The following is a 23927-nucleotide window of genomic DNA, read 5'->3' as shown; positions in this document are numbered from 1 at the left end:
ATATCTTTCTAGCGGACCCGACAGACATTGTCCTGCCCAAATGTACTTTTTGTGAGATATGGATATGGCGGTAAGTATTTCTACGCTGGACATTTTGTATCTTCTCATTATACATACCCCTCCTCTTGGGCACGCCACTGCCGTTACCAAAAACCTTTCCTATGGTTACGCAGAAGGCAACAACAATGCAAAAGCCCGTTGCCATGGAGGCTAATTATCAACAATTCTTAGTTTTTTTTTTTTGCTTTTAAAGCGTGTTTTTTTTAGTTTTTTCTTAACTCAGAATCGAGATAAAATATCCAATTGTGAATCTAAACCATCCTCGAATCCCCGTGAACTCACACAAAAAATTTCATCAAAATCGGTCCAGCCGTCTAGGAGGAGTTCAGTGACATACACACGCACACAAGAAATATATATATATAAAGATATGCACCTAAATAAATAAAAAATTGCTTTTTTGAAAATGCAAATCTGTTTGTTTATAGCGTGGTAGTTGATGCGTTATCTTCACTGTTTAGTTTTTTGTATGGCGGGAATTTTAATGTTTCATGCGTCAAGCGATTTCTTTTTCATGAAACTGATATATCAACCTGACGTGAGGGATTTGCGTGGATTTTCATGGAAAGGGGGGGGGGGAAAGGTTGCAGCAGAAGAGGAAGGAAGATAAATAGCTGTTACTGGCCGAATCCGCTGTATTTATTCATCTCTGTAAACCTTTTCACGTCATCATGCTTGGTTGATGCTCTTTGGACTGGCATGAACTTTTTTATCCGAAAATATTAAAATAAAAAAGGACGTCGGATGCCAGGGGAAAAAAACACGAATTCGTATCATAGCTCCAGCGTGTACCGTCAACCCAGAAGCCGTGGCGGAAATACAAACGGCTGTTTTCTTGCGCCGGGGCGTGACTGGAATACAGGGAACGCCCGGAATGAAGTGGCGACCAACGGAATTTCGCCACCTCCTCCGTGGCTGCAGACATCTCTCCCCATTGGCAGATAGTGCCTACTGTCAGAAGTGGCACACGGCACGACCGCTGAGGCTACTGGAGGGCTCCGAACCATCGGGTCACTTGACTCTGTCCACGAATTATCACATTTCATACCGCGGGACAAGGAGATAAGAAAAATCAACCGTACAGAAAAAAAAAAATATTGGTTGTCTGTAAAGTCGGTTTACGGACGATAGTTTAACGTGACAACGTCATTACAAAACATTGATGAAATGATTGCATACTTTATGAATAAAATTGAATCATTTTTATTTTAATAATAAAAGAATAAATACTTGAAATTATACTAGTAATCAGATTTTTAAAATGCAAGAATAATTAACCTTTATTGCCGAAATTGTTGTTGTAATAAGCAATGAAAACCACATTAACTTTTCACTTCACTTTATAAACAGTCGAGTGGAAGAGAGATAGATGCGGCGCAAGCGTACAATGAGCGTAACGGAACAATATGCGTAACGGGACACAGCGTAACGGAACAATGTGCGTAACGGGACACTTTTTCGTGCGTGCAGCCGGCGTTCATCGATTTATTAGACGTCACGTCAAAAAACTTTCTGTACTCTTACAAAAGATTCTTTTGGAAACCAGTTGCCAAGGAATAACAACACTGCAAGTAAGATATTGTAACTTTGTACAGCACATGGCTATGGTTATTATTGCATGTCTGAAATACGTTTGTCGGGATAATACTGAATATTTCTTTAAAAAATAGCCCATGTTTTTATATTTTAATTGATACTTCATTCAGTTATAATTTTTTTCTAAACTATTGAAATATATTTTGTTTAACGATCCTGGGCATTGCAGCTGTTATCTTCAGGTTCGAGAGTATAAAGTGAGAACTGGGAAGTGTTGCGGCAGTAGGTATACTTTCCAGGGATCTTCCACAGGTAGCCAATAATAACGAAACGTCTGTAGACATTACCTCGAAAACCAAGATAATTTATTAAGAAATATATTCTACTTATAGTTATTATTTGGTAGTGAAATTGTCTAAAATGATAAAGTCTTTAAATAGGTTGAGCAAAACTAGTAAAAATATAAAATTAGAACTAAAAAATTATTGAAATACTGATTAAAGTTAAGAAGTGCAGTGTTAGAAATTAACCTTGAGGATAAAAGCTTTAACTTCGTTATTCTTACTTTAAACAATTCTCGCCGTATTCTAAGATATTTGAGACGATTGGTATTCGGGGAGATTTATGCACAGGTCCTTAAACTTCCCGCCCGATCGCGAGATAGCAACTTCCGCCGGAGATACCAACTTGCCCTCTCCGCGCGCTCTCTTTGCTGCAGTCTGGCAACACTGTGTCCGTCACGAGGCCTAGTTGAGTGGACAGTCCCTTGGGTTGGCCCGGGGGGGGGGGGGGGAAGTGTGAAATAGCGGACATGGCCAGGGAAGATTTCTTATCCATTATCCGTATAAAGGGGTCGTGAGAGAGCGAGGGGTTGGGGGCTGGAAGGTTCACAATCCAATCGACAAGTCGTAAAACTGGCGGGCTTCCTAATTCCGTGCCGCGATACCATCGATCCACGGCATGCCTGAGGGAGGGGGGGTGTCCGGGGGCGTAGGAGAGGATACCCCCTCCCCCCACAGCCTCCAACATCCTCCCCCTCTAGTAATTATAGCGAGCAAATGTACGGAGTGGCTTCGGAGTAATGGGACTCCGGGCTCTTCAATCTCCCCCCTTACCTCTGCCCGGGTAGGCAGCACACACGACACCATTGCGAGGCGGGCGGCGGAACTGACAGGCGCCGCGCGTCACGCCGCAAGGAGAGGCGAAGGCTGGCTGACGGCTCGGTGTGTAGTAGGCTACCCGCGACGTGACACCCTGTACGTCACGTCGACTCCCACTCGTTGCTTGTAATAGGTTCTGTGTCACACGCTACACCGGCCAAGCCACAAGACTGCAAGACCTAACACCTTAGCGACCAAGTTAAGAGTTATTTATTAATTTTATTTCAGAAAATATTAATTAATTTTAACCTGGCATTTCGAAATTCTCAACTTTCTTACGGTTTTGACAGCCAAGAAATATGAAATTAGTTTTTGTGATAGAAATACAAACCATATAATGAAGTAGCCAGTGGCATTGCAGTTAAACCTAAAAAAGTTTCAGTTCTGCAATAAATTAAATTCTCCTTATTTGTACAACCCAAAAAAAAGTTAAAAATGTAACTTTGGCAGCTAATTATGCAAAAAGTATGCGCTTTATATATTTTTCATTTCGTGAAAGTTAAACAATTGAAACAATCTAAAAGTTGATCAGTGATTAATGCATGGCCTGAAACGGGAGGCACCCCTCCATGCTGCAGACAGCAGGGGCTGCGAGCACAGCCGTGTGATTGGCCGCAGCCAGCGGTGCGGCGCGGGTGTCTGCAGGCGCTTCCCGCGGTCAGGATAGCAGGGAGGGGGAGGGGGGAGAGAGAAGCGCGACCCGGTGTTTAATCTCGTGTATTGGAAGTCTGGAGCAAGTTTTGCCTGAGTTTTGGAGTTTATTTACGGCGGTGGGAGAGTGTCTCGTTTGCTGAAGAGGGAGGGGGGGGGGGGGGAAGCCTGGTTCTTTAAGACAAAATTCCAAAGATAACGTGAAACAATTCTCTCCGAGAAGCGCCTTCTGTCTGCCCGGGGAAATTAATTTCATCACCATCGCTACAACCCCGACAATAGCTCAGAATACTAATTCTCCTTCTGAAAACATAGTACGGTTTTTTTTGCATTGAATGTGTTGGCACGAGTATTGTTAAAAAAAAATTATATGATAATTTTTTTGTATTAAAAATCTGTTATTGTAACTTTGTAAAGGTGGCGACCACGCCTCTATGATTCGCAGAATATCCCTGGTTTTATCCTTGACCGGATAACTAGGTTTTACACATTAATAGTGTTATTCGCTTGTTTATTCTTGGATTTGTCGCATTCTTTACGACCCGGTATGGATTCCTGCTCTAGAAATTCAGATTTAATTTTCCATGATCTGCCGATCGCTTCAAGATGGTCCAGATGGTCGCTCGAAAGGCCGTATCTGATTCCTTCTTCGTCTCCTTGCATGTGTGTTGTATGTCTTGTCTTCATCTCCTTGAATGTGTTTTGTATGTCTTGTCTTGATGACCGCGCTGTTGGCGAGAACTTATAGGCGTGCAAATGGCCGTGATAATCATTCCCTTAAACATTCAACCCTACAGCTTATTGATCGTAGAGGCAAGGTACGATCTAAGACTGCGTGCGGGCGCCCAGTTGTGTTTTTCACGACTCAACCACACAGCGGAGGATGGTCGCCTGCGGGGTTTCATTTCCCCCACGAAGAAACAGCACGACTGGCATAAGCGCCCTGCTGCAAGCAACGGAACGCGCGACTACAACGCGTGGATGCCGTGCGTGGATCACTCGACTGACGTGCCTTGTTTAAAAAAAAAAAAAATACAGCGCGTCGCCTAACTCCTCCGGGGCTTGGTGGTGTTCTGGTAGCGACTGCGTCGTTTTTATTACAGGGGTTTTCTCGTTTCCTCCCGTGGGGGAGCACGACCCCCCCCCCCTCCCCCAGCATCATGCAGGCTGATCAACCCCCCGTGGAGCCCGCGGGGCAGTCTTACACCCCCTCCACCCCGCGGCAGGGGAGGGCGTCATTCCACTGAAGTACAAGCCTGCATCCAACCGACCAGATTGTTCAAGTTCGTGAAAATATCCAGCTAGGAGTGATTCACAGTCGGAAACTTGTAATGACAACTGTACTCTCCGCGATTTCTTAAGTAGTTTACTTGAAAGATACTACAGAAACGTGAGTTACTGATAATTGTATCCTTCAAACTTGTTTACTGCTAATTTTCTACCTACTTTAAATCTTATGCAGGTTACATTACAAGTTTACCGACTATTCTCTCAGAAAGATGTTTTGTTCTTGAATGAATTAAAATAAAAACATTAATGTGAATAAGAATTATAAAAAAAATTATGCAGCAACTAAACAATAACAACTGTTACCGGTGCATTAATTAATTTAGTTTATGTTGCCAAATCTTGTTGCACGTTTGTTAATTTTGCCAAATCTTGTTAGTTATACGTGGTGTTATGATGCCAAAATTTGTTTATTTACAATTTTATTAACTAAACTTCACTTCATGTCATCCCTAGTTTAAGTTTTCTTATTTCTGTAGCGTGTCACATTTCAGCTTCTAGATGATTAGTTAAATGTTTGTACGTAAGATATTTTTTCTTGTATACTGCAATAGTCTAATGTCTGGATTTCATCAGCTATTCTCAGGCTAATACCTAACTTATGCATTTTTGAATTAATTATTCAAAAACTGATTTGCAATGTTGATGGATTTTTTTTAATCATTCACTTTATCGTAGCCTCTACGCGTAATAAATTCTAAGTATTACTAACTCTTCTGTCCATCTAGGGATGCAGCGAAGCTATTTTATTGTTTTGTAATACACTTAAAACAGACACAGCGTGGCTATAATACTGTGCTGGAAGTGTTTTGTACCCAAAATAATAGCATTGAAACAATTCTATTCAGCAGCTTTCGTCTTCCCAATAAACTATTTATTTATTCGACTTTGTTTGGTGCAGTTAAAGCCTGCACGCCTTCTCTTGCTCTGAAACATATTACATAAACAACGTGTAATAAGTAATATCTAGCAATAAAACATTAAATTACGTTCTTACAGATTACATATTACAGCAATTACTGATTAATAATCTACCAAATAACATTCAAAGTTAGCACTTACATAAACCGCATAAAATATGGTTTTAAATATTAAAAAAATTAAAATGCGGTATTATTATACTGTAATTCACACACACATTCATTCAGTAGAGAAAGTATATGAAACCATTACTACGAATTCTGCAACAAAAGGTTATTAAATCCTATTCGTCGTGAGACATCACGCAGGCATACTTAGCATGTTTCAAGTGTTGCGCGGTGTTAAATCTCGACGGAGCCAAACTGTTCGTTGCTGTCGCCAGACAGGAGAGTAAATTCCCTGCTCGCGGTGAATTATCCTGCGGCGGTGGGGAGTGTGTTTCCTTGGAGGAACTAACAACACGAGTCGAGTGGCTCCATTCTGTTGCGCCGTTCGCTCTCTCGTCACGTGATTCCACTCGTCCTTGAACATCCGTTCCCTTAACAAAATCTTCCTTTATACTTCTTAATGCATCTTATTCCATTTTTATTTTGCAAACGGGAGTTTAATCTCTTTCATACTTCCAAAAGTATTGGAGTCTTTACGTGCAGATAGCGACTGCCTGAGTTTCAGTCTTTGCTATATCGCTCCCATTTCTTCCATTCACAATAAAGACATATTCAGAAGCCAATGATTGTTCTGCGTGATTTTTTTTTTTTTGAGAATCGAGTATTCTGCAACTTACAGGGGCACACAAGAATAAAAGGGGGGTGGATCGTCGTTTCATACGCTCTTATTCGTGCGTTCCCGTGGAGATATGACATCATTTATTAAAATAAATATTTAGATTTTCATTCAGGATGATTCACCTGGTAGTTTTTCCTGCATGTAAGACTTGCTTTCAAATCGGTTTATATGTTTTTTTTTTGTAGGGAGACTGAAGATTCTTCCCGGAAATCCTTCGCTATTTTGTTTTTCAGCACTTCTTGAAAAACTGTTTATTAAGAAATGCTGGCTTGGTGTTCTCTGAAATATTATATCCCCCATCGCTTTACAGTCAAAAACTGTCGTATAAAAAATATTCTGTTACTGTGATATTATATGGTGACGAAATTAAGATAAAAGTGTAATACAATTCCCTTTAGTGCTTTCAAGAATCTGAACCGGATGTTACGTGCCTTAAAAAAATATACTGAAAACACGAGTTTTAGCCATTTTAAGTTTTTAAAACGAAACTCGGGAACAGAACAAATCATTCGCCCTCAGCGCATCCTTAAATGCTTTCCGTGAACAGACCCCGCGCGGATGTGTGGAGCAGTGTAGACGGGTAGACAGGGGCCTTAAACCCTTCCCCTTACCCATCCCCTGTACTTCAACCGACCCTCGGAGCTTCGGGCGGGTTGCGATAGCTCTGTCCTCGATCCGCCACGCCCCCTCCGACCCCTCCCCCAATACGAGGCCTTCCTCAATCCACGATCTAATAATAGATTGGCCGGTCGTCCCAGGCCCCAGTCTACCGTCGCGTGTCTGACGGCGCTTCCCCCCTCCTCCACACCCCTGGCCCTCTCTTCACCGAGACCCTTCAAACAGCCCGCCGGTGTTGAAGTCCGCTGCCGTGATTGGTCGGCCGCGGGCAGACCACGTGACTGTCTCACCCCCCCCCCCTTACCCGGGTGCGGAGCTTCGCTATTTGAATACCACTCGAGATAGCCTATACAGCGTTTAAGAACTCGCTGAGGACCGATAATTAGTTTCGTTTCCGGATCCACTTGCTAAACTTCAATTTTACAAGAAGTTGAGGCCACTTGCTGGGCCTCAGTCTTCCTGCACCCTTTTTATATAATGTTTTTTTAAATTAAAAATATATATATAGGTATATAAAAAAGGGTGCAGGAAGACTGAGGGCCAGAAAGTGGCCTCAAAATTAAAATGCCTGAAGCGCGTATTTTCAGTATAATTTTTAAAGCAGAAAACAACTGGTACAAATTATTTAAAACACTTAAAAGGTATTTGCATTACATCTTTATGTTCATTTCTCCGCCATCCAATGTCACGATCACCGGTGCTACGCACGACGAGAAGACTGCGCGCCAGTCCAGAGGAGACACGGCGCTAGAAGCACCAGCCAGTCCCGCCTCGCTAGCACTAGCACTAGCACTAGCCTGCCTAGACGGGCTCTCAGCCGGGTGACTGCTCTGGCGTGCTCCATTGCGCTCGGCTAACAACTGATTCAGTTCTTCAGCACTGCAAATTCTGTCGCAAAATTTTACGCCGCGTGCTATTTGCTATTTGTTAACACTCACACAGGTATTCTTTCTGTTGCGAGCCATTGAGTCGTGACCATATGCTCTATGAGTTCCTCCTCTGTGTTTCCTTGCCCGGGCCGTGCCTGCTATCCGACTTCTTTAGTCACTTCAGAAGTAACGAAATAAATAGTAACGGTGCTGGGTACTCACTAGAAACGTTAATTCCCAAGAGCCTTTTGCTAACTTGCATTTCAAATTTTCACTCCTCGCTTCAGTTTGTAGTCGCTCATTTATTACAAGTAGCTGGAGACCGTTCACTTAAATCACGGGGAAGTTATCTAGGAAAAGCTTTCCAACATAAAAATCAGCCTATTCCTACATTTAATGCGTATTAATATTTTGTACTACACGATAATGCTTAATTTCGCTCAGTTGATATATAAAGTTATCATGCGCTGTCACTATAAGGCTAGTTACCTAATGGATTGTTGGTACCACATGTGTCCGTGCTACATACGGGACTATTGTAATCTGTGGTTTTAGGATGTCCTTATAGTGATAATCTTGTTTGTGCTGAAGTTTGGTTTGGACCATGCCAACTTGCTACGTAACTGTTGTTTTTGGTCTGATTTTTTTCTTTGGCAATTAATGTTGAGTTATTGCATTTTTCGTGTCATTAATTTTCCTTTCGTGGTATTTCCTACCGATGGTTCCACTGTGTGAGTATTGCATACTTGTGTTCTGTCGCATATTTCATGGCCGGGTGCATTTTCCGTGTGATCTTATTATGTGTCAGTAACTGCGTAACAGTAACCCACGACGAATTACTTGTCTGAGTTTGCACAACAGCATAGCAGCATAGCGCATACAATTAAGATTTAGTAGGCTCTCTTTCGAAATATGTATTTTTGTATAAATTTTGCAATCATAAAAAATCTAAAACCCAGATCTGAGTGACACCTGTGAATGAATAGCATCTATGGTGAATAAGTCCTATCCATATGGGATTTTATATAATATCTTCATAAGTTAAGTATAGAGTTAGGTGTTTCAAAAAAATCCTGCCTAGCGTGCCATAAGTGCCGTGAATGATATTTAAATATTTATTGTATTTATTTGTAGTTAATTTTTTTCTACGTATGTGCTCTTGTTTTCTTGAAACTACATAGTTGTTTTTCTCTAATTTTTTTATCACACGCAATGAATAATTGATCGTATTCAGCCTGTAACAATATCAGATGCCGTGTTAAGGGAATGCTAATGCCACTTTAAGCTTTGATTTTTAGTATTTTACCTGTAAGGGGATTCACAAAGAGATATAAAAATGCCCACGAAGGAGGAGGAAATGTTAGAAAATGTTAAATTCGAAATGGTACCTCAGTCCCCGCATCTCACCTCTGGATGTGTGTGTGTGAGAGAGAAAGTGAGTGAGTGTGTGTGTGTTTTAGGGTGAAAATGGAAAAAGGTGTTTCCAGAACAACTTTCACATATAAAAACCGCGAAACCGAATCAAACAGCGCCGCGGGGACTTGCATTGCACTTCTGCTCTTCACACAAGTCCCATATATGGCGCCAGTGAGAGCCTTGCGCCTAGAGGCGACAGGGCTTTCACCGGTGATGGGAAAGCCGACCTTAGTAGCGTGGTTAGTTGCACGCCGGGTCCCGATTTCGAGTACCGCGTAGGCTTGTTTGGTAATGGAAACATTGTTGCACTAAGTAATATCATAAAGTTTAAAACTAACATAAAGGTGCTGTGATCGCTAGGACGTCATGCTCATTATGCGAGGGTCATGAGTTCGATCCCAACACCTCGACATCACTCATATTTATGAGCACTGATTCGGTGTCCTCGGAGCCTGCTCTAATCTTGGACAAATCTTTTAAGTCAGCAAAGCAATATGTACGTGCACACAATTATTCTCATGTGTAATTTTCAGCTTTACAGTTTCCACAGACGTGAGGTGAAGACAATTTCTTGACTCTCCCTCCCCCCCCCCCCCAAAAAAAAAAAAGTACCAGCGTACTCCAACGCCGAATCGAAAATTTAATTTTTATTCTCGCGTCACTCGTTTAATACTTTTCCCAGGGGTTAAAAATTTATCTCGTATTTTTCCCCCCACCCCAGGCAAAAATATCCTGTCCAGTTGTGATTTTTATTTTTTTTCCGCAACCCTCAGGTTTGTGGAGAATCGCGAGTAGCCATTTCACCAACACGGCTTGTGGGCGCCAAATATTAGCTTTCTGCCACTGAATTTCGCGCCGCGGGGTTGTTTACACAACAAATTTTCAATCGCCCCCTTCCATTTTTTTTTCCACACCACTCCCGAAGTTCAGTAACCAGTTTCTGGCGGCCGAGGGAAGTAAAAAAAAATAAACAAAACATTTCAATGGTCACGACGGGTCTGAAATTCCGAATTCGGCAAAGCAATCAGCGCCAGGCCTGGGTCGTAAAGCATTTGAATTCATGTATTTGGTATCCAGCCGAGTTTCTAATTTCACTCAACTTTAATTCTTCCTGTTTTTATGCCTACAAGTTGGTCAGGAAAAAAAGGGAAGGGAAACAATCTCAAACTGTAGGTAGTTGCCTAAACTTATTTTGAAGCAACGTGGCGCTAATAAAATACGTTTTCAGCGAACTGAAGTTCTCAGACAATGCAGGATGGAAGGAGACGTTTCAGTATCTGACTTAAGAAGATTCGAGTCACAGTTAAACATGTTTACCCAACATTTGCATAGAACTATAGTTACAAACTGTTCAGGCATCTTCGTTAATCTTCGGTTCGTTACCTTCGCAAATTTACAGTTACTGAGCTAATTTATTTTGAACATAAACCCATAATAATATTCTTGGAATTCCAACAATACATTAAATAAACTTGCCAAGTCTACAGCCAAGACACTCTGTACTTAAATGTGTGTGTTTACCTTGTTTACAACAAAATAAATAACCCGGTAGTTGGAATACAGCGTAGATTATGCGAATATCCAGTTAACCGACACTGCTAAGAACTCTTCGTTTGTTCGACGTAAATTCTTCCTTGAAATGTCCGTAAATTTACAGCGATTTCTTGCAGTGTAGGAGCGACTCGCGAATTCTCTGTTCGACTCGGTGGAACTCGGAACACGTGGTGACAATAATTGACAATGGCGTGTCGCGCGGAGCTGGCTGCAAGGCAAGCGGTCACATACACCGTCACTGTTCCTGATGACGTGGATTTCGAAAAACAATAATTGGACTCAAAATAGTAATAAAATGGAATAGTTTTATTAGTTTAAAATACTAAAAAATTAACAAAAAGTATATGTATTACAATCAATTCGGAAATGTGCACTTACGGAAATGGATTGAGTTTAGTCTCATGGAAAAGAAGTCATAAAAGACGACGATGGGTGATGAAATGAGAATGGAACTCTGATGTATGAATTTGGTGTTGGTGAGGGGGGGATAGGAATTCGGGTGTGGAGGGGGGGGGGAGCATAAACCCAACACTTATCACGGAGTTGTTGCATTTTGCGCAAACGCCATGCCTAGTCAGGGATTGCATTAGTGTTAGTGAGGGCGGTGCTTCTGGCGCGGTCTTCTCCCAGTGCACAGGACAGCTGTGAGGTTTGAGCGGAGACCACGGCATTATGTGGCTGAGAAATAAAATAAAAAAATTGGTTGTCTGTAAAGTCGGTTTACGGACGATAGTTGAACGTGACAACGTCATAACAAAACATTGATGAAATGATTGCATACTTTTATGAATAAAATTGAATCATTTTTATTTTAATAATAAAAGAATAAATACTTGAAATTATACTAGTAATCAGATTTTTAAAATGCAAGAATAATTAACCTTTATTGCCGAAATTGTTGTTGTAATAAGCAATGAAAACCACATTAACTTTTCGCGTCACTTTATAAACAGTCGAGTGGGAGAGAGACAGATGCGGCGCAAGCGTACAATGAGCGTAACGGGACACTTTTTCGTGCGTGCAGCCGGCGTTCATCGATTTATTAGACGTTGTCACGTCAAAAAAAGTTTTAACACAAGTCCTTGAGTGCTTTAAGAATCTCTGAGGGGTGTTTAATGACTAAAAATTATTCTGAAAACCGCGTTTCAGCAATTTTCACTCTCCTGTAAACCCATTTTGAAAACGAAGTACGGAAACAGAACTACTGATCCGCCCTCAGCGCATTCCTAAGTGTTCTTCGTGAACAGACCCCACAGCAGTCCTGAGGCCCGGGTGGGCAAGGGCCTTAAACTGGCTGTGATGGGCTGTAGGAGCGTGTCCGCATTTGACCTGGCCAATCAGAGCGCTGTTACTGTGCCTCTGTTAATGCGCTTGAGACGCCTACCAACACAGACACTAAAAAAAGCTGTAGTATATTTTTAGAAATAGCTTGGCACCTTAAAAAAAATTTAAATTGCAAAATACATCGGGTTTATGACATCATTAGCTCTGCTTAAACAAAAATTCACCGTAACCACCAAAAAACACAGTTTTGCTTGTGAACGTTAGTATTCGGATGTTAGTAGTCGAAACTTTCCCTGGTGGTTCCAGGTAGCAGCAGTGCCTTCGTTAACGTTTCATGGCTGGCAGCTCGAAGAGATGCGATACAAACAACACAAGGATAACAGTTAGTTGGTGCATATATGTTTCATCAGTGTTTCTCCCCGCCGAATTAGCATACTTCTCTGGGGTAGTAGTGAACGCGTCTCACTTGCAACACGATGACGATGTATTTAGGACTGAACTCGGGCGTAATAATTTTTTATTAATACTCGAAGAAACGCCCCATAAACCCTCCATCGTAGGAAAATAGACTTTAAAGCTATTTAAAAGATAAACATAAATTTCGGAGGTTGATTTTGTAACTGTTCAAATGAACCGGTTGGATGTTAAGTATTTCATTGACGCAAGCAAACATTTTCTCTTGTGCATTTGGAATCAGCTTGCCGTTTGCTGAAATTCTAAATATTCTAGCTTCGTTCCATAGTGGAGTGAGTCCGACAATTTTTTATTTAGCTCAAACGTCCAACTTTATTTTTCTGTTGGTTAAACACGCCGCGCATTGGCCGGCCATGAAAATTAAATTCCTTGGTTTAAAATAACCGTGCGTGGTTGTGATTCGTTTTTTGAGTGCTTTTTATTTTTTAACTAGCGATGCGAGGCGAAATTTTCCGTTATTTATTACTTCAAATCATTCCCGCGCCTCTGGGCGAGGTTCTGCAACAGATGGACAAGTTAAAGCCCTCTGTTTGAATCCAGAGCGCCGAGCTTCAATACCATCGGAATATTTTAAAAAATGCTCTCCGAGTTGAAGTTGAATATTCTGTCTTCATTTGTACAGAAACACATTATTTAATGGACACAAATCATAGAACGACAGTATTCGAGAGGTAATCATATTTTCTTACAAAAGATATATATTAAATTAAATGACGTTTCATTTCGGGTTTAGTAAGGAACTTAAAAATGCAACTTCATTGCAAATGATGACTTTTTTTATCTGGTCAGTTTAAGTCACACAATGATTGGTCGAGCCTCTTGCAAGCGACAGTAAACGATCACCTTTCACTAGCACGTGGTGCGACTAAAGGGAGTACAGACAAATCTGTGCGATACTCTGCACAGCACAACTAAGACAGCACAGCGGAACACAGTTGGCATCCTACGAAAACATATTCGCGAAGTTTTCTATGCTCAAATAAATGAACACCCCATACGTCGCTGGCAGCAAGACACACGCCTTGTGTGTATGCAGCCGTGCGGGCCCGCTGCGCAGCGGCACACCGCGTGGAGTCTACCTGCCAGGCGCGGACAGGCAACACATCTGCAAGGCCTTTCTATTTCCGGCCTAGGGGCACGCAAGTTCATCCAAGAAACGTTCCAGATGCATTCGCGCTGAGCTACATGCATTTTTTTTAAATTTATACGCAAAAAGGAGGGTGTGTGTAACACTCCTTTTTTTTCGTAATTGCATTGAATCTAATAACAAAATTGTATAGGTACACGTAAGGAAAAAATATTTCCGTGGCTATATTTTATATTTAAATTTTAATGATTATAAGGCGCATAGAAAGATACGTTCGTTAGTTTGTCTTCTTGAAACGCAGGAAATTGTTTTTGTTAGGGGAGGGTAGTATCTAATGGTAAAGGAATATCTGGTCACGTGTGATAGGCTGGTTACGTAGATGCGATGGTGAGTTATCTAGTGGTTAATTTTTTATCAGCTCTAACGAAACCAGACGTAATCCAAACGTGCGTCTCATTGATGTTCGCAGGCTTTCACGGCCATTGTCTGCAGTAGCTTGGCTTCTGGGCTGTAGCCGCGTCCTTGGCGAATAATTCACCAATGTTTCATTGCTAGGGACTGGAAAAATTCGCGTATTCAATGACCTCCAGGATAGACTCCAAGATCCTGTGCATACTCGGGCAAACGTCACCTGTTCATTGGCTACTGACGTGTGAGGCGTCTCAATTGTGAGACTCGTGATTCGACACTGCTTTTGACTGAGGGTCTGTAATTGGCCCACAGTCCTCCAGGTTAACAGTGAACCAATAGCAGAATTCGCATAAAAATATACAATTATTTGCATTTTAGCGTGTCGTGAAATGAATCCGCGAATTTTTTTCCGGTCTCTATTCATTGCCGTGACGCATTTTTCACGCGAGCTTATTTAGGCTGCTCTGTTTAGCGGATCGCGAGTCGACGACAGCGGAATCCGGTCTGTGTCACGGTTGGCCGGAGGCGAAGAAGCGCCAAGGGAGGGGGCAGGGGGCGGGCGATCGGGCGAGCGGTGAGTCACGCGGCGAAGGGCCCTGCGAGGCCCTCCAATTAGGCCCTGCGAGGCCCTCGAGTCTCCGCGTGCCGGGCCGGGCGACTGCTCTAATGAACCGGGGGGCCCCGCCCCAGTGGCGCTGCGATTACGTGCCATTTCAGCTCGACCGCTGTTCCGACGCTGGGGCAATCTTTGCCGTTTTAAAACATTAAGGTTGTTACGTTCTGTGAATGATTGATTCACGCAGTGGGTAAGAGAGAGTTAAAACAATTTTATGGGAACAGGTAATTGTTTTTTTCGTTTTTTTTTTGTTTTTTTTTTCACTTTGCGGCAAAGCAAAAACCACAAGAGGGATTAATGCAAGAAGAAAAAAACAAACAACCGATGTCAAATATTAAATGCAAATACATCACAGAGAATCCCTTGGAAGGAATTAGTTGGAGAAATGTGTCACAGCGCAGACGAACAACAGTGGGCTGGCACGACGAGACATTTGTGACAAGAACAGAAAATACACAATTATAGCAACCTCGGACAGACAAATCCAACATTGAATCTAACAGGTGATCTGGACAACAACGACAACACACATATTCTGAACAGCACAGACGAGCGCGGTAGGGATCTTAAGACCTAACAGTTGCGACGTTTCGGGAACTGACATATGTCCTCGTCATCAAGCAGAGTCAGACTGTGTTCGTGTATTCATCTTTCTCGTCCATTCTTGTGGTTTCTCTGTGACATCCAGTATGTCCATGCAATTGTTGTTAAACTAACTTCCGCGGAGTCTTTTGTCCGAGTGTTCTTCCGGACTGTTTCCCTGGGCTGCGCGGCGCAGGTCTCTGGAAGATGGCACACCGCGGGAAGTGGGCCCGGCCGCAGACATGTCTGTGCGACCACGTGGCCCTCGGCGAGCGGGCGTGTCCCGGGGACAGGCGTCCACTCCGGGGGACTGCGTGTGGGCCGCATCGCGTGCTGTCGCGGTGTCGCCTCTCTTCGAGCGTCCGAAACGAACAAAAATCTTCATCAGAAACTACGAAACTAAGAGGAACTCTTCGTTTATTTGGTTTCAATTATTTCGTTACGAAATCCTGAAATTTACCGTAATTTATATTGGTGTGGGTCAATTGAGTTTTTTTTTAAATGTTTTTTGTAGGTTTCTTGCCCTTCTGGGAAACTCAAAACTACGCATGAGCCAATGAGAGAACATTTGAAGAGTATTTTGGTTTGCAGTCCGGGCCGTCTTTGAATAACGCCTATATGCAGGTCTCTATACATAATGTTTAGTCACTTGAAATGAAATTGCATACTACTGTTTACTATTAGTCTTATAATTTATGTTGGCTACATTATTTTCTAATTTTCTATCGTTTTAAATTTATGCATTCGATTATTTAAACTTATTAAATACAGGATGTCCATAAAATAATGTCCCAGTAGTAAAACAGTTTAATTTGGACTATTGACAACAAATCATACTTCGAGTTGAAGGTAAACTGACCTAGTTTTTCTTACAAATGTTCAATGTGTGCACCTTTAATTATACAGCACACACATCCAACCTGAAGTTCAATTCTGCCCACACCCTGGTTAACAAGTTCGGAGTAATGGAAACAATAACCTCCTTCAATTCTGTGTCTCGACTCTGGCAAATCATTAGGTAGCTGCGGAACGTAGTAAGCGATCTTTTACAATCATGAAAAACCCTGAAAACTGAAATCGGGACGGGTGTACCGTGATCATTTTTTTTTTATGATTTGATTTTTTACTTCAACCAAAATTATGTTAACTGGCCAACTATACGATTTTGGTTGTCAATACTTTCAGTGCGACAGGGAAGAGGGATTGTTTGACGATGCCAGGAATAAACTTGATTGGCAGCATCCGCCTGTTTGCCTCGCCGGGAACATAGCTCATAGCTAGAGTCCCGGAAATTTCGCGGATTCCTCTGGCCTCAGGATATAATTCAACGTTTTAGGTGTGCTCGACCCATGTTTACTTTCCCATTGGTTGACTTCTTAGCGAGAACATTTTTATCCTTGTTATTTGGCACTACCTGATTCGCTTACTTCTCTCCTAGCTGGACATCGTTGGCTCACGGTCGTAGAGGGGCGTGTCCAGATAACTGCGGTCCAATCATGAACACAGTGCGACAGTGTGGAGGTTTGCATTCTAGCTTGCGACTAAATTAATCCGCGAAATTTCCGTGGCTCTACTCATAGCGCATGCGCGTGTATCGCAGTTCCCCGCCTCCAGTGTGGCTGTGGAGCCACCACACGCCGTGAGTGGTGTGGAAATAGCGCCGTCAGGCCGGGTGATAGGAGGGGAGGGGGTGTCTCGGACAATTTGCTGTCGCGTCTCGCCTGATCGCTCTCCTTTGTGCCGGGGCGTGCTGGTGTCACCGCGAACAGCAGCAAATGACTGAAAAGGTTTTTTTTTTTTGACCGGGGACTGCAGCTATGGTCACTGGTCGAGGGGTAGTGGACAGGGGGAGGGGGGGTTGTATTTTCGGTCGCTCCTGGTTTGCGGGGAAGCGGGGGAGGGTATTATTGTCTATAATCCCGGCTGTTTTGTCCGCGGTGAATTCCCCCCAACCTCATACCCCCCTCAGCCTGTGTCTGTCCTGACGTTTAAGGATCATTAATAAACACCGCTGTCGGTGGTTGGTGTGTGGGGGGGGGGGGGCGGTTTTGGATGGTTGGTGAGTGGAGGGGGGGGGGGGTGGAGTCTCTTTTCATTGGCCCGGCGTCAGCAGACCGCGAATAACTCGTCTGTCGGGGCGCTGCCTCCAATCGAACTGATTGCGAACCCGCCTTCCGCCCAGATTACCATAGCGCAGAACGAGACTGGCGAAGCGCGGGCGGGAGATCGATCAATCGATAGATCGATATATTTAGCTGTCAATTCCTCTGTGGGAACAGCCCATCTCCTCTGTCCCCATCATCGCGGTGTGTCGGCAAAACATTTGTAAGGGGCTGTTTCTTGAGCAAATGCGAGTTGCACGGATATCCCTCCGAAGCACGGTCTCACTTCGACCCAGAGGCGGCTCCGGTCTGGGCTCGAGTTGCCGGCTCTTCCAGTAACGGTAACATGTGCTCATGGGAGGATATATTTTTTTTTTTTTAGTCGACACATTTTAAGCTTGCTTCTCGAGTAATAACGGTGAGCATTGCACTTCAATATGACGATTTTTTTTTCTTTGCGGTTCAGTTAGATTCAGGGCAGCGTTTAGTGGAAAACTTTTTGCTCGAGATCTAATAATTGATTCCAACGCTCCAGTCAGCTGGTCCAGACCATCTCTTGCTTCGCCCCTGGTTCACTCCGGAAGCAAAAATGTGTGCCCCTTTGTAATTTTTTTTTTTTATTTCGGTTGAAGAACTTGCTCGCTTTGAGTGCACATAATTAATTTTTAGTTTTGTTATCCCTTCTCCACCACGCCATCATTGTGTGAGATAAATAGATGAGCTCGGTGTCTACTTCATCAACAACTTGTGATGAAAACCAAGCGATTATTTGAAATAATTTCAATTTTTTTTTCCTTCTCTCCGGAGTGCGCTAATGTCGAGGCCCCCCCCCCCCCCCCCCACTCCTGATCGCGGAAGGAGCCGGATGTCCCGTGCGGACGTGACGGAGTGGGCCGCTCGGGGCCAGACCTCGCTTGACGGCGCTGACTCGGCGCGCAGTCGCCATGGCAACCACCGCGCTTCTCGCCCTTACAGGTCTCTCCCCCCCCCTCCCCCTGGCGCGATGCAGTGTCCCGTCTGCCCGCGCGAGACCAGGTCAGGGGTCACGGCCTCCCCTCCATCGCAGGTCGCACGGCACGTCGTGAGCAACTTCAATGACGGACAAGCCCATGTGCGTTCCAGGCATTTTTCACTTTTTCACATCGGCCGATGTTTGGCTTGTTTCCAGTGCATTTTCATTTTTTTTTTGGTTCGTTTTATTGAGGTATCTTTATGAAATACAGTGCGAGCAGCTATGTCCGTTATAACAATTTTTTTAAACCTATCTTCTTCATTGCAAGACCATTTAAATAATGGCAAAGCTCTAATATAAAATTATCCAGAAGAAAATATGAAAAAAAACTATCGCAAATTTACGCAACCTTACATTCATATTTTTAAATTTAATTTTTGTTCAGTATTTGTTTATTTAATTTTTCTTTTCCTTATATTTGCGTTGATACTGATCTCTTTTATGAAAACAGCTGTGGTGGAAAAAAATTGTTTTGAAATGACATGTATTATAACTGAAAATAAAAAAATTAATATAAAAATTGGCAGTTGTCACTTTTAATCGTTACTCTGGAACTCTCACATTCAAGAAATTGCGCGAAGTGTAGGATTGCTACTAATGAAAATCCGCATGATAGCAGGCGTGGAGTCGTCCGCCACGTCTCCGGCGCCGCGCTGTTTGCTCTGGGTCTAGCGGCGGCTATCGATCGCTCGGCCGAGCGCCTGGGGCTGCCTATCTTTCCCCCCACCACGTAGTTCCTGGTTCCCCTACTTCCCCTCCGGCGCCCCCACTCCTCGCCGAGAGGATGGCCGCCTCTCTCCCCCCACCACGGACCTCTCGTTCCCCTACTTCCCCTCCGGCGCCCCCACTCCTCGCGCGCGGCCGAGAGCCTGGGTGCCTCTCCCCCCCTCCCCCCTTACCAAGAAACCGTGGTTCCCCTACTTCCCCTACTTCCCCGCCGGCGCCCCCACTCCCCACTCCTCGCTCCGCGCCGGGCACCTGGCTAGCGCAGCCTTAATATTGCAAGCCCGGTGCTGCCTCCGCGTGCACGCGGCTCTCTTCCCGCGCAGGGTCCGGGCACGTCTTTCTTCATGCTCTCAAATATCGTAGCAGACGAATATGTTAGCATTGGCGAAGCGCGAGACAATTTCCTGCATTGCTTTCAAGCTTTTTTACACTCCCACTACTTTTAACTAGATTCACGCACTTAAAAACGTAGTTACACTCCACACCGCCAGTTTCGCTGGCATCACTTGTCTCGCGTATATTGTCCTTATTACAATATTTTATACACTCCTTTGATACAACGAAGCAAATTTTAATTCAAATTGTGAACAATTGGGCTAGGCTTTGTCGGAACACGGTTGCAAGTTTGTGACGTGAATACGTCGTGCAAATGGGACAACGTCCGCCATCTTGGCTTTCTTCCTCGTCCTGCAGTCTGGTCCGTTTGCACTGGGGGAACAGTCACGAGCTGTTCTTTCTATTAATCCCCTTTACTTCCAATATCGATTGCATTATGTGGCCAGATGCATCGACAGTGTAATTTTTTTCGCTCTGTTCTTCGTAATTTCGTCTCACAGTTGTTACATCATAAACATTCTTAAAACTTTTCAAACGTGATTTAAATAGTTAACTCTTTTCTGCACAAAGTAAATGTTATTTTATTCAAATTGGTGTACGCATGGGTCCAATATGTACTCTAAAAGCGGATGAATTACCCGGATAGAATTTTTGAGAAACTTGCCTATTACTCTAAGTGACCTTGTAAATTCACAATAACTGTTTATAATGGCCCATGCAAAACCCTTACCCTGCTTATGTATATATGCAAATCGAATGTAATAAGCTTTGTTTATATTTTATATATTTTCAAAATATTTCCTATTTTCGTTACAATTCACCTTTCAAACTGGCATCCAGATTTTTAAAACATATTCACGTCAAACTGTTTAAATTCCGTGATAAGTTGAGCTCCGAATCCCCTTGTACAACGCAAGTCGAGAACATCGGGGAAAAAATAATAGGCCCTTTTCCTGTTATAAATCTTCGGAAAATCATGAATACCGGAAAAATTAAATTACATAACTTGTGTAGCCGAAAAATTTTCATCGTGGTCTCTTAATACGTTTAAATAAAAAAAGAAGAGCTTGAAATAAAATAAAAAATATATCGATAGGACTACCTGAGTCTCAAAGTACGGTTTTTAAACGTTAATTAATCACGATACAGATAGTAAATACGTAATTATTGATATATTAATACCAAATTCTCAAACTACATTTTGAAACGTTATTTTTCAAGATGCAGGAAGTAAGTAATTTATTTTTTTATGTGTATATATCTATTAAGCTCTGTAGTTGTGCAACTACTGAGCTTAATGGCATTCACGAGATGGATGTTGAGAGTGTAGCGGGTTGTCGACTTCATGAGTGTCAGGCCATAACAGACCATAACCGCCATGCTTAATGTGGTGACTATAATCAGCGGCATGCGTGCATGACTGGCGCCATGCCATTAATTAAAGCATGTAAAGCACGTTAAAATTTAATAAGTATAATTTTTATTGGTCAGTAAAACGATGTTGCAAACTTAATATTTACAGTTTCATTGCTAGGATATATGAACTACAATTTTAGGAACAAAAGTACTGTATCAAATAATGTTTGTTATACATATTGCCCATATGTAAATTACTCATCTTTAAACATTACATCAGATAGCATTCCAAGGATATAACAAAATTTGTGTCTGGCACAGAATAGGTCAGAAAATCTTTGAAGTTCACTAGTTTTTCAATAAAAATGCTCTTCAGTTTTCTTGCAAATATAAAACCAGTTTCGTATTTGCACGGAATCGTTTTTAAGAGCACCGTCACACAACTCAACTAAACTATTTGAGTTAACATGTTTAGGCAGCCATATTTTAAAACATTGGCTCGGTTGACATGAGAAAAAAAGTGATTTTCATGTAACGTAGGAATCGATTGTTTGCGGTTCAAATCGATCACAAAGTTTCTGTTTATGTTTCGGTGTCATTAGGATGGATTGTTAATCTAATGCTTAAGTCTATCTACTACCGCACAAGTATTCTGTACTTCCGTCCGCGCGCCTGCAGGGTATACTGTACCGGGAGTGTGTGTGCCTGGCGGGTTGCAGGCATGTCGGGGGCCAGACCAGAGATGTGCATGTCCTGTGCTACGCCTGCAGGGTATGCTGTACAGTGGGTGTGTGTGCTCGGCGGGTTGCAGGCATGGCGGGGGCCAGGCTGTGCGTGCTCTTGGCGCTGCTGGCGACGCTGGGCAGCGGCGAGCAGAGGTTCGCGATGGAGCCGCAGGACCAGACGGCCATCGTGGGCAGCCGAGTGACCCTGCCGTGCCGGGTCATCAACAAGACGGGCGTGCTGCAGTGGACCAAGGACGACTTCGGCCTGGGCACGCACCGCAACCTGTCGGGCTTCGACCGCTACTCCATGATCGGCAGCGACGAGGAGGGTGAGTTCCCCCCGCCCGTGTTTCCTGGACGCTGTCAACGAGCTGTGACACATTGTTACCGTCAGGAGATGAACAGTACGGAAGCTTCCGAGCATTTGCCTGGTGTAAACTTGGTAGCTTCCGAGCATTATCGTGGTGTGAACCTGGTAAACAGTGTTGAACCACGAGAAGCCGTAATAATATGGCAGTTCTGTTATTCGAACCCGCATCCACTGGTACGCGAAACTAATGTCTAATCATTTCTGCTTGAATCTCTCGGGAATTTTTTTTTTTAAATATTACAAGTACATTTTAGTGAATTAAATCAAATTTCTAAACATAGTTTTAAAACAAATGAAATTATTGTGTGGCCAAAGAAATTCCCGTAAGAGGGCACGTTTCTACCGAGATACCTCGCACTATTTTAGGGACATTTACGGAGAGAAAATTCTTCATTAAATGCACTAGAGGAAATAGCTCTTAACATATTATCTCACCGGTCACACATTTCAAACATCATTATAGTCGTAAATAATTTTTTTTACGAAATATATTTTCACAAATCTGTGCGGATTTCGTGACAGCCGCTATTTTCGTGTTAAAAAAAAATGTTAATAACAAATACTTTTTTTACTAAAGTTATCCATTTGAAAAAATAGTTGGGCATGTTTTTTATAGGTACGTGTTGTGGATTTTCTAATGCCTTAGAAGGGCCGTATTTGATACACCGAGATGTGTGAACAAACACCGTGTGGAGGGAAGACATTCGCCTTAACTGCGGACCTGGCAGGTGTGTCGATAGTTCTCCCTGCCCCCACCCCCACCCCTCCCCTGCTGTTTCACCGCACGAGCCCATGCGTCTGCATCACGCGTGATTACTCCTCGCTGGCAGAGATGACGCAGCCGCCATAACCCTCCCCCCTCCCTCCACCCCCGTGCTCAGCCCCTGCGTGCGTGTGCGTGTGTGTGAGGCCGGGGGCAGAGAGACTCGAGACTTGTCTTCTGCATGGCCCCCGCCAAGTTGGCCACGCTCGAAATACCCGTAATTTAAAATTTCAATCGTTTGATCATATTTATTTCATGAATAGTATGTTTATTGCTACTTTAAACAAATATATATCCAAAATTATCCGCATTTAATTTAATTAATAACCTTATATTTACCAACCCACCTGTAAGATATTTTTATAATTTGTACAGTTCCAAAGAGAGAAAAAAAACAGTGTTTATGCCGCCACATTTTTTTCCCCCCACTATAGACTCTCCCAAATATGTTGTAACCACAGACAGTTTTTTTTAGTGTCCTCAAAGTGAATTATTAGTAACAACTAAATTATATCTCAAATAAGTTAGTTATGTTTCGACTACAAAATTATGTTTAGACCAGAAAATTATTTTGCGGTCGCCACAAAATATTTGGTGAGCCAATTGTATGATCACCATTTATAAATTTATTTTTTAACAAGAACAATACTATTTGAGAGTTAGGGGGAATAACTCTTCTATTGTAACACTAGACACCTCGATAATGTTTAATTCAACCCTTTTATTACAATGTAAACTCATAGTTAGTTCAGATTTGTTTAATAATGGATTCCGCTCATCTGAAATAAGAGCAAATGACTCGCTGAAACAGCGGTGTGGTGTCTGGGATACGCAGCTCAGGGAAGAGTGGTCTTGCGTGGCCAGACGGCCGGGAACTGCGATACGTCCTGTTAGCACGGGTTTCGTGCGGCATCTTGTTTATTTCCGGGGGGTGGGGGGTGGCCGCGGAGCTCTTTACAACCCCCAGCGTTCTCCGTATTTTCACCTGTGCCCACCCTTTTTTTTTTTTTTCATTTCATTTTATCATGTTGCCAGTGAGGGGCATGGGCGTCTTGTGACTGTCGACTCTGAGGGGAAATTGGGCTCGCTCCCCCCACGAGCCGGTTGAGTTACGCCCTCCTCCCTCGCGAATGGTGCGTTCATTTTGCTTTACGAGGGCAGGGTGCCCCCCCCCCCTTTCCCCTCGGGAGCCTCGTGAGCTGGGCTTTTCTTGCGTCCTTTGAAT

The 23927-nt window shown here is 43.1% G+C and overlaps 1 protein-coding gene across 4 annotated transcripts in view; it reads left to right on the top strand.

Annotated features, from left to right (window-relative positions):
• LOC134537337 (irregular chiasm C-roughest protein) overlaps positions 1-23927 on the top strand; it is a 331140-nt gene that overhangs the window by 275817 nt on the left and 31396 nt on the right. For all 4 annotated transcript variants that reach the window (XM_063377666.1, XM_063377665.1, XM_063377668.1 and 1 more), the window contains exon 4: positions 21656-21898. In XM_063377666.1, the coding sequence (XP_063233736.1) occupies positions 21658-21898 (241 nt within the window). In that variant the 5' untranslated portion in view covers positions 21656-21657. The remainder of the gene's footprint in view (positions 1-21655; positions 21899-23927) is intronic.

This window comes from Bacillus rossius, chromosome 12 (genome assembly GCF_032445375.1).
Source record: "Bacillus rossius redtenbacheri isolate Brsri chromosome 12, Brsri_v3, whole genome shotgun sequence".
Classification (NCBI taxonomy): domain Eukaryota; kingdom Metazoa; phylum Arthropoda; class Insecta; order Phasmatodea; family Bacillidae; genus Bacillus; species Bacillus rossius.
Note: the sequence above shows the minus strand (reverse complement) of the source record. Positions and strands in the feature narration are given on the sequence as shown.